Source organism: Gymnoscopelus microlampas (genome assembly GCF_963454915.1).
Source record: "Gymnoscopelus microlampas genome assembly, chromosome: 13".
Lineage (NCBI taxonomy): Eukaryota > Metazoa > Chordata > Actinopteri > Myctophiformes > Myctophidae > Gymnoscopelus > Gymnoscopelus microlampas.
The window spans coordinates 7,556,423-7,567,609 of NC_139950.1; the positions used below are offsets into that span (position 1 = coordinate 7,556,423).

The following is an 11,187-nucleotide window of genomic DNA, read 5'->3' on the forward strand; positions in this document are numbered from 1 at the left end:
GGACTCTTCAGAGGGATCAACTGATTTCTAATGTGTCCGGAGGACGAGGCATAATTTTGATCCCCACAGAATCTAGATGAAAAGAGTGACGATCCCTTTTGTGTGTGCCAATGTTCCTTTTATAATAATTATAATAATAATACAAATACAAAGTCTCATTATCCACAGGTGCGTCACGGAATTCGATAGAGTAACAATTTTGGTGAAACACCAGGAAGTAACCGGGGGCGTGGTAGTATCACGTGATCAACTGGACTACACAGTTTAACAGGGCGACTGACTGTTCATTATTTACAATATAGATAGAGTTCTAGGTACTTCTTATATTTAGTTGTTGACCTGAAATCTGCAGTTATAAGGTAGGACATTAAACTTCCATTCTCTTATTTCAACAAGTGAAAGTTCAATAACATTTCAGCATTGAATGTAAGCAATGTTGACAACAATAATAGAACTAACTAACATAGACAACAGTTTCAACTGTCCTTACTAAAGTATTTAGGTAATGTTTTAAGTATGGTAAACAATAGCTTCAGACTACAACTGCTATGTTACTGGAGTTGGACTGTAATTATAAGACCAATTAAATGGTTTTATAATCCAGTGGTTCTTAAACCTTTTTCATGTCAAGGACCCCAAATTAATATGTATTTAGCTGAAAAGATTGTGCCAGGGCACCCCATAAGAGAACGTTTGTGTCATTTATTATTGAATATATAATTTGATATTAGGTTTTTAATATTTTTATTTTTTTCAATATTTCTTTAATAATAATTTTCAAAAATCCTCAAAAGCTTGTAGATTGGCTATTTTTTAATAGCTTACAGTAAGTACAACATAGGGTTACAGTGGCTAAGCTCATTGTGATATTATATTAACTAATAGGCGGAACCCCCTCAAGGACCCCTGGGGGACCCCACTTTGAGAACCATTGTTATAGTCAGTGGATACTTTATGGGTTCATGAGATGTCAAATCAGACCTAATTTAACACCATCTCCAGTACATCTTGATCTGTATCATTAATTGTGTGCATTATGGTTATTATTATTATCATATGGTTATAAAGATATACGAGTCGAGATACACACAATATTTTGTATCATTAAACTGGACTAGTATGTGTCCATGTCGATTCTAATTGACATCAGCAGGTAGGTAAATCACCTGCAGTCATGGTGGGGAGACTTAAAGGGATAGTTCACCCCCAAAATGACTTTTCTAACGATTACTCACCCCATGGACACTTGAATTCAAGGATATCTTTTTGTTTTTGTCGCATTCCTAAGCCAATAATTTGATTTGAATAATTTGACGGCAGCAGTTGCGGTAGGAGAGACAAAGAGTCTCCTTTGAGCTGCCGGTCATCAAATTATTGGTTTAGGAATGTGACAAAAACAAAAGAATATCCATGAATTCAAGTCTCCATGGGGTGAGTAATAGATAGAAAAAGTCATTTTGGAGGTGAACTATTCCTTTAATACTTTAAATGTAAATAAATAAGGTAAAGTATGTAAAACATGTATAGATATTATATTATGTGCTGTTTGTGTTTACTGTCTCTGTGCTATTGCATACTACTTGCTTACAATCCCCTCTTTCCCCAACACATGCACGCACGCAGCATGTCTTCTGTCAAGGTGGAGTGTGTGGTGAAGGAGAGCTGTGAGGTAGGGGAGGGGCCAGTGTGGGAGGAATCCGACCAATCGCTGCTCTTTGTGGACATCACAAAGCGGAAGATCCACCGCTGGAACTCTGCAGCCAATAGCATCCGGTCCATGGACACAGGTCAGCCAATCAGAAACGGGTCGCAAAAGCAGGAAGTTAGCTAGCTGGGACTATTCTTACTTTTGTGTTTTGTATTAGTATTATTATTCTTTATCTCTGCTGTGCAGTTGTAAAGCAGGAGCCAGCAAATTGTGTGTCTGTCTGTGACTGATTGTCTGTTATATTTTATGACAGAGAGAGCCGTTGGCTTGTTAAATTTAACATGAGGTTCAACTGAGGACAAGGAGTCACTAATGTCACAAGATCCTCACTTACACTGTCAATAAACCTGACAGTCAGATAGACAGCCATAAAACAGATAACCTCATTCTCTCCCTCTGAGCGCATGGCTGTGTCTGTCTTTCTCTTTCTCTCTCTCTCTCTCTCTCTCTCTCTCTCTCTCTCTCTCTCTCTCTCTCTCTCTCTCTCTCTCTCTCTCTCTCTCTCTCTCTTCAGGTGACATGGTCGGCTGCGTGTTGCCACGACGATCGGGCGGTTACGTGGCGGGGGTGGGCCGCAGCTTCGTGGCAGTCGATTGGTCGGCTCAGAGTGTGACGTCATCGTTAGCCGAAGTGGACCAGGACAAACCCACCAACCGTTTCAACGATGGCAAGGTGGACCCCGCCGGTCGCTTGTTCGCAGGTACCACTGCTACCAGGGGTCTTCAACAGGGGGTCCAGGGCCCCTGGGGAGTTACTGCAGGGGAGCCTGCAATTCTTAGCGTGATACGTTTTTTAATTGTTTGTAATTTGATATGAACCACTTGAACCCTCGCATCCCTATTCTAAGGGGAACAGTAGGGTTGGTGGTTTGGTGTAGAGAGAAAAAGGAGCAAACCAAGTACAGAGCCAAAGGTCAAGTTTACTAAGTATTCAGTGTGAATGCCTGAAATAAACAAAAAAACTTGACTTTACACAACACTGATAATTCAAGGGTTCAAGGGTTATTTTCTCCCTATTCATCACCCCCAGCACAATATATCACCCCAGCCACCCTAGTGCAACAAGAGCACCTCAGCACCACCTCAAACCCTTCTACCCCGCTGTCTGCCCTCCACATTGATGAGTGTGATTGACAGAGGGACAAATGAGCGCTTGAACCTAACATAGCTCCACGCAGGGACCCTATATCTCCTACCTGATGGCAGAAAGTCATACAGGGTCCATGGGAGGGGTCAGACACAATTTTCTTAGCCTAACCAAAGGTGGACTGTTCAAAAATGACCTGCGGGGTAATATGGGGGGTGTGGACATAACCCATAATCTTCCCTGCCATTTTGACCAATCTAAGGATCCCAGATTTATACGTTACCGTCAGGTTTGTGGTGATACCATATCTTATGATGGACTCTGTACTAGCTCTATAAAAGACCAACATCATATTTCTACGTACACCAAAGAGTCAACGGAGGAGATGAAGGCGAACTTCAAAAAAAAACATTTTTTTTTAAAGTGAGCTTCCATCACTGTGATGACCTTAAATAACACGCTCACTTCACACTGGGTGTGAATGTTTTTCTTTCTTTTTACTGAATTCAAATGTCCTTTTATGATGTTTTATAATGTTTTCTTTGCTTAATGTTTTATTGTAAAGCACATTGAATTGCCCTTCTGTTGAAATATGCTATACAAATAAACGTGCCTTGCCTATATAGGTACGATGGGTGCAGAGTCGAGTCCTGCTGTCCTGGAGATGAACCAGGGATCCCTGTTCTCCCTGACCTCTGACCTCAAATTGGTCAAACACTTTGACCAGGTACACACCTCCAGAGAGACTCTCCTCTCAGCTGTCTTCTCCTCTCACCTTCTCTCCTCTCAGCTCCTGTCCTTCCTGTCCTCTCTTCTCCTCTCAACTATTCTCCTATCACCTCCTCTCCTCTCCTGTCCTGTCCTCTCCTCTCCTCCTGTAGAGAAGGACCATTTTGATGATTCATTTATCATTGTTGTCTCCGCCAGAGGTGGAGAGTATGTTTTCGTTCTTGTCCTTCCGTGTGTCCGTCCGTCTCAGCCAAGCTAACATTGGTCAAGCTTCACGTGACACGTGACAATATGTTGTCACCAATGCTTTTGATTGGCCAGCGAGACGCATGACGAAATAAAAATCTATAAATAGGTGTGTCACTTAAAAAAATAATTTACATTTTTTGAAGTGAGCTTCCATCAGCCAAGCTAACATTGGTCAAGTGACACGTGACAATATGTAATATAAATAGGTAAGACAGGATTAATCAGGAACAGTACTGGCGGAGACCTGTGCTCTGAGGAGCAAATTTTCTAGTTATTATTGTTATTATTATTGTCTCCGCCAGGAGAGTTTGTTTTCACTTTCCGTCAGCCAAGCAAACATTGGTCGAGCCTCACGTGACACTTGACAATACGGTGAAATAGTGTGATCTGATTGGCTAGTGACATATAACGGGCTATAAATACATGTGTCACTTTGAAAGAGTCTTTGCCTCTTTCAAAGTGAGGTAAGACAGGAATAATCACGAAATGGCTGAGAAATGGCGGATACTGTAACAATTGGATAGGACACTTACACAGACAGGACAGATAGGACACTTACACAGACAGGACGGATAGGACACTTACATAGACAGGACGGATAGGACACTTATACAGACAGGACGGATAGGACACTTATACAGACAGGACGGATAGGACACTTATACAGACAGGACGGATAGGACACTTATACAGACGGATAGGACACTTGTGTCATGTTACTATGACACAGTAACATGTTCTATTTTTTGTAAGAATTAGAACATAAGAATTAGAACATTCCCAACATTCCCAACACAAGTCTGCTGGCGGAGACTTGTGCTCCGAGGAGCACTTTTTCTAGTTATTTATTATTGTCGCTGTACGCCTGGTCCTCAACACGCCAACACTCACATCTCCCCCTTTTCCGCTCTCTCCATTGGCTCCCGGTTGCCGCCCGCACCAAAACACTGATGTTGGGCCTACAAGGCAAAGGCATGGCACCCCCATACCGTTAAAGCCTGATCCAACCCTACAACCCCTCCCGCTCACTCAGATCAGCTAACACAGGGAACGAGGGAAGGTGTCTGAACCTTCCCTAAAACAGTGGTTCTCAAACTTTTTAATGTCAAGGACCCCCAAAATGATATGTATTTGGCTGCGGATCCCCATCTCAAAAGTATTTTGTGTTCTGCTATTTTTTAATAGCCAAAGTGTAAAATATGGTGAAAGTGGTTAAAATGATTGTGGCGCTATATTAACACATGTTGCTAGGGACCCCCTGGTACCCCCCCAAGGACCCCTGGAGGTCCCTGGACCCCACTTTGAGAACCAATGCCCTAACACACCCTGGACAACGCTCCATAGGTCCTGAGACTCTTCTCCTTCCTGGCTCCCAAACTGTGGAACAAACTCCTCGCAGTCGGAACTGCAGACTCACTCCTAATTTTGAGATATGACGATCATGCGTATTTTGGTCACTCGTTCTCATGTCTTGTGTTACTTAGGTTAGTATTCTTGACCGCACAATGTTAAGAATGTAATTTAGATTACACGTTATATAAACAGATGTTAGGTTTATTGTTTACCCTGGTATTCTATAGTTTCAATGTACGGATTGTTGTTTCCATAGTATATTGTTTAGACAGATACTTGGTTCTTCTTGGTTTACCAATACACTGTCTCTGTGCATTCTATTCATGTGAATACCTTGCTTATTGCAAGTCGCTCTGGAAAAGAGCGTCTGCTAAATGCCTAAATTGTCATTGTAAATTGTTGTGTTGTGTCGTGTTGTGTTTCTAGGTGTCCATTTCTAATGGGTTGGACTGGTCTCCAGACCACACTACATTCTATTACATTGACAGTCTGAGATTCTCTGTAGATGCCTTCCACTACGACATACACACTGGAACTATAAGTAAGACACACACACACACACACACACCTTTCAATTAGCAATTTAGGAATTTTGCAGACATTCTTATCCAGAGTGACTTACAATAAGCAAGGTATATAATCACATACACAGTACATAGAATGCAGAGAGAGCTGTGTAGTTCCCCAAGAAACTAGGATACCAGGTAAACCATGAACCTAGCATCTGGCTAAACAGCATGCTATCTAAATAACAATCTGTACATTGAAACTATAGGAGAGCAGGTAAACAATGAATGCAGCATGATAGCATCTGTTTAAACAATATCTAAACAACAATCTGTATATTGAACCCATAGGATACCAGGTAAACAATGAGCCTATCATCAGTCTAAACAATATCTATGTAACAATCTGTGCATTGAAACTATAGGATACCAGGTAAACCATGAACCTAGCAACTTATTGATAAAAAAAAACTAAATCTATGAAACCAAACATGAGAACGAGTGACCAAGATACATCTGCATAGTAGCCATATCTTGGTCAGTTGGTAGCATCAATCGAGAGAGATTCTTAATTCTTCTATTCAATACTCCCAATTTTGTGTGTGTGTGTGTGTGCGTGCGTGCAGGTGAGCGTCGTGTGGTATACAAGCTTCAGGATGATGAAGGCATTCCAGATGGAATGTGTGTGGACGTAAAGGGCAACCTGTGGGTGGCCTGCTACAACGGAGGACGGCTTCTGAACATTGACCCCAACACTGGTCTGTGTCCGGATCCTTTACTGAACATGACGTGACATGCCATTATGCCATGCCATATGCTATGCCATATACCATGCCATATGTCATGCAATTCTGCCATGCCATGCCAGGCCCATGTCATATGTCCTGCCTTGCCCCTTTTCGTTATTCAAGTCATAATTTGTCCTAGGCCACCCTGTACATATGCTGCACTGTGACAGGACTGCTTCATCAGTGTTTTTGGAGCTTTTTTGATTGATTGAGTTTGCAAAAAAAAAGCACAGGAAAATACAGTTCAATACAAGGTCAGCCAAGAGGATTTAAAACCCAAGAAAGCCTATGGCTTGTTTCCATTGGGGTCCTTTGAGAATAAATACACAAAATCTGCATTCTTGATTTTTTTTCAAATGTTTCGAACCTCGTTCGAACAACCTTAATCTATACTAGTGGTTCTCAGACATGTTCACGTCAAGGACCCACAAATTGATGTATTTGGCGGCGAACCCCCATCTAAAAGCATTTTGTGCCAGGGACAGATGTGTGTGTTTGTGTGTAAATGTATTCCCAATTCTTCACCGTTTCCCTCCCCAAGATTTTTCCAAATGTGTCAAAAAATGCAGATCTACAAGCATCCATTGGTGCATGATCTACTCTGATTACCCCCTCTCTTTTCATTATTGTGTGTGTGTGTGTGTGTGTGTGTGTGTGTGTGTGTGTGTGTGTGTGTGTGTGTGTGTGTGTGTGTGTGTGTGTGTGTGTGTGTGTGTGCGCGTGCGCCCAGGTGTGCGTCTCAGTACAGTCCTGCTTCCTGTAACAAAGACCACTTCCTGTTGTTTTGGGGGTGCGTCCTACAGTGACCTCTATGTGACCTCTGCCTCCCTGGGCCTCACTCCTGAGGAGAAAAACCAACAACCACAGGCTGGCTGCGTGTTTAAGGTGTGTGTATTTGTTGTGAGTTGTGACTATATTTATGAGGACCAAATGTTCCCACAAGTATAGTAGAACATAAAAAATAGAAGTTGTGAGAGAGAAAGAGAAATGTATGTTTCATGGTTGAAAAGAATATATCTTTAGAGATCAGTTTACAATTAGAAAAACATTCGGGTTGGTGTTAGGATAAGACATTTAGAAGTTAGGTTTGTTGCGCTCTGGTGTCATGCACCAAAAAATAGCCAATCACAAGTTGATTGTGAGGGGCTTTCAAATAGCCAGCCTCTCCAAAAAGCAGTTAGCCAAGTACTGCTCATTATCAGCTATTATTGGAGGAGGAGTTCTTTCCTTTATCCATGATTGATGCCTGCTGTCTGAAGTCCTACTGTCTAGGCACTTTGTAACTGCCTATTGTCTGACTGCATTGGCAGTGTTTATGTCCTTGCACAAGGTGTTCTTGTACTTCTGTTTATGTGGATAATAATCTTCATGAACAAAATAATGGAATAAATAAATATTTCAAAAGTGTTACTGACATGAGTGTGTTTTCTCTACAGGTGACAGGTTTGGGTGTGAAAGGATTTCCTCCAAACTCATTCGCTGGTTAGTGCACAGGAGGCGGGACCTGAGCCTGCTAATCATTCCACAGTCAGTAAATGAATTATAATTTACAATTTAGGCATTTAGAAGGCTCAATAAGCAATTTAAACAATCACATACTGTACATAGAATGCAGAGAAAGAGTGTTGTGCCTCAAGAAACTAGGATACCAGGTAAACCAAGAACCTAGCATCTGTCTAAACAATATATAACAATATGTGCATCGAAACTAGAAGATACCAGGTAAACAATGAACCTAGCATCTGTTTACACAACATTCTATCAAAGTAAATTGTTAGCATAAACAGGTTGTGTTCTGTGGTTAAACCCATGGGGTGGAAAGTAACTAAGAAAGACTAATGATTACTACTGATAGTGGCTCAATCGTGAACCTTCCATGAGGTACTTTATCTCCTCCTTTTTGACCAATCACAAACTGAGGAATCAGAATAGTACTGTTTCTACTCTGAAAATGAATGCTGTGTCATTCGTTATGTTTTGGGTTATTTAGTCAAATTTGACTGTTTTAAACTTTTATAATGAAAAATAATAGAAAAAATACACAATTTGCTACAACCTTTTAAATGTGTATTTGATGTAAAACATTTTTTTTGTCATCAGTGTTTGTATTGAAATGCTGATGTGTCACCAGCAGGGGTCAGCAGTGTTTTATGTCTACAGTACATCAACATTGCGTTCACCTAGATTCTAGATCAGTGGTTCTCAAGCATTTTCATTTAGGGGTCATGGACCCCTAAATGAATGTATATTTGGCTGCAGACCCCTATCTGAAAATAGTTTGTGCCATATAGAAGATTTGTGGTGTTCAAAATGTCAAAAATATTAAACATTTTTCAAAATTTGTCAAGATCTTTAGAAAATAGCCGATGTACAGTAGGGGTGAAATTAAATACTAACCCCTGGGGGTCTCCAGACCCCACTTTACGGGTCCATTTGTACACTCTCAGAGTTACAGCCCCATAAGGGTCCATTTGGTTCCTAACTATCAAATCATTTAGCTGGGGACCCCCTGGAACCCCCTCAAGGACCCCTGGGGGTCCCCAGAGCTCACTTTGAGAACCACTGTTCTAGATGAACACAATACTGGTGACAACAAGATGCTGGTGACTACAAAATGCATAACCAAATAGGATGTGGATGCAGAATAAAACCTTTTCCAAGCACTGCCATTAAACTAAGAGCCTTGTGCTTTCAAATCTCAGTTGTTGTGTCATAATGAGCCCTGATCATCACTGGGTGTATCTAGTAGTCATTCTGTCAGGGAATAGTGTTGTGGGCTGTGGATTTTCATCTTTTGACCAGCCACCTATTCCTTCAACCTCAAATATGCCCTAACACATGGCCTTGTGTGGTGTGGTCACATATTAAGTCCAGGAAGCAGGTTGTAATTAGGTTGATTGAGAAAAACAACAGAGAAACGGGCTGAAGGCTTCATTAAAGATCTGCAACAGGAAATCACTGAGTTAAAGAAGAGAAGCTCTGAGCTGAAGCAGCTCTCACACACTGAAGACCACCTCCACCTCCTCCAGAACTTCACAACCATCAACACCCCTCCACCCACCAAGGACTAGACAAACATCAATGTCCATCAGTTAATAATTCATACTCAGTCATGACCCATCACCTTCATGCAATTTCATATACATAGATTAGTGTGCTTGAATAGCTCAGTTGGAAGAGCTCTTGACTTCAGACCACAAGGTCATGGGATCGAATCCTAACAGGATACCCAGCATCTGAGCATTCTGGCTCCCATGGATCTACTAACTTTTTTGTCCTTTAAGTGGCCATTGCCATTGACAATGCATTGGGCGCTTAAAGTTAAATATTTAAAAAACTACAAATTATTTCAAAGAAAAAATCTCAAGCATCCATGTCCACAGTAACGTGGAATTTTAAAATTGTGAATGGAGTTTCTAGGTGAAAGTTTTTTTTTGTTTTCTTTTAGGTGCCAAAATCCTCCATCGACCTCCATTATACATTTCTGAACTTTTAAAGGAGTATATTTCTAAAACTATGAAACATTTCAAAGATTCATTTTCAGGCAAACATGTCCACAGTAAGATGAACATTTTAAAGTATGAATGGGGTTACTAGGTGTAAGTATTTAGTATTAGTAGCCTGCCAAAGTTTGTACTTGTTTCCATTTAAATGTCCATTGCCTCATTGACAATGCATTGGGCGCTTAAAGTTAAATATTTCCAAAACTACAAATGATTTCAAAGAAAAAATCTCAATCATCCATGTCCACAGTAAGGTGGAATTTTAAAATTGTGAATGGAGTTTCTAGGTGATTTTTTATTTATTTTTTAGCTGCCAAAATCCTCTATCGACCTCCATTATACATTTCTGAACGTTTAAAGGAGTATATTTCTAAAACTATGAAACATTTCAAAGATTCATTTTCAGGCAAACATGTCTACAGTAAGATGAACATTTTAAAGTATGAATGGGGTTACTAGTAAGTATGTAGGACTAGTAGCCTGCCAAAGTTTGTACTTTTCCCCCATTAAATGTCCATTGCCATTGCCAGGTAAAAGCTCCAGGTAAAAGTTGGAAAGATGTCCCTGCAGGATTTGAACTCAGGACCTTCTGTTATGCAAGGCCTGTATCTTAACCACTGCTAATATATATAGTGCCAGCGGTGATAGAGAAACAGGAAGAGGAGGGGCTAGAGCAGGAAGTTGACTTTTACGGATGTGAACGGGAGGAGGTGGAGATGGAGAGAGGAAGGTTGGAGTTCCATTTACAGGTTGGTTGTGTATCTCTCTCTCACACACACACACACACACACATGTTAAAACAACAGGACATGGTCTGCTTAGTCCTTGTAGTCAAACAGAGCTATAAGGGAACTGGGACATGTTCCTAGAAGGGCCTGGTCTGGTGGTGAACGGGGGCCATTTTGCAAAGGATTACGTTTGATTACTTAATTAATGACGTCTTATGTTTATGAGGTGCTTTAAAGACTAAAACACAAGCTACTGTACCACAAAAAGTAAGATAACAAATGTTTATGTGGTTATTAGTTTCTGGGAAGGGGTATTTGTTTACAGAATCTCGTCTGGAGAACCTTCTAGAGAACTCCATCTCTGTCAACCTGCTGCTCACCGGCCTGCTGGCTCAGCTGGCGTCGTACCCGCAACTTCTGCTCAAAGACTTCCTGCTCAACACACAGGCACAATACCAGTCCAACGTACGCACACTGTACCAGGTAAACCGCACACACACACAAACAAACAAAAACTACCAGCTCAACATCACTGCA

At 41.1% G+C, this 11,187-nt stretch overlaps 1 protein-coding gene across 1 annotated transcript; it reads left to right on the forward strand.

The window, feature by feature from the left end:
* The first annotated feature begins 307 nt into the window (after nt 1-307).
* rgn (regucalcin) lies at nt 308-9,093 on the forward strand. Its single transcript, XM_084075780.1, has 8 exons — nt 308-359; nt 1,624-1,787; nt 2,223-2,408; nt 3,421-3,521; nt 5,552-5,666; nt 6,258-6,389; nt 7,150-7,304; nt 7,856-9,093. The coding sequence occupies exons 2-8, from the start codon at nt 1,625-1,627 to the stop codon at nt 7,904-7,906; spliced, it is 903 nt and encodes a 300-aa protein (XP_083931906.1). The 5' UTR covers nt 308-359; nt 1,624; the 3' UTR covers nt 7,907-9,093.
* Nucleotides 9,094-11,187: the final 2,094 nt, after the last annotated feature.

Excerpts from the sequence above, each read along its gene's own strand:
- rgn (XM_084075780.1), top strand. The coding sequence starts at position 1,625 with ATGTCTTCTGTCAAGGTGGAGTGTGTGGTGAAGGAGAGCTGTGAGGTA. Across the intron at positions 2,409-3,420 it reads CGCCGGTCGCTTGTTCGCAG|GTACGATGGGTGCAGAGTCG; the intron begins GTACCACTGCTA and ends TTGCCTATATAG. Across the intron at positions 7,305-7,855 it reads AGGCTGGCTGCGTGTTTAAG|GTGACAGGTTTGGGTGTGAA; the intron begins GTGTGTGTATTT and ends TTTTCTCTACAG.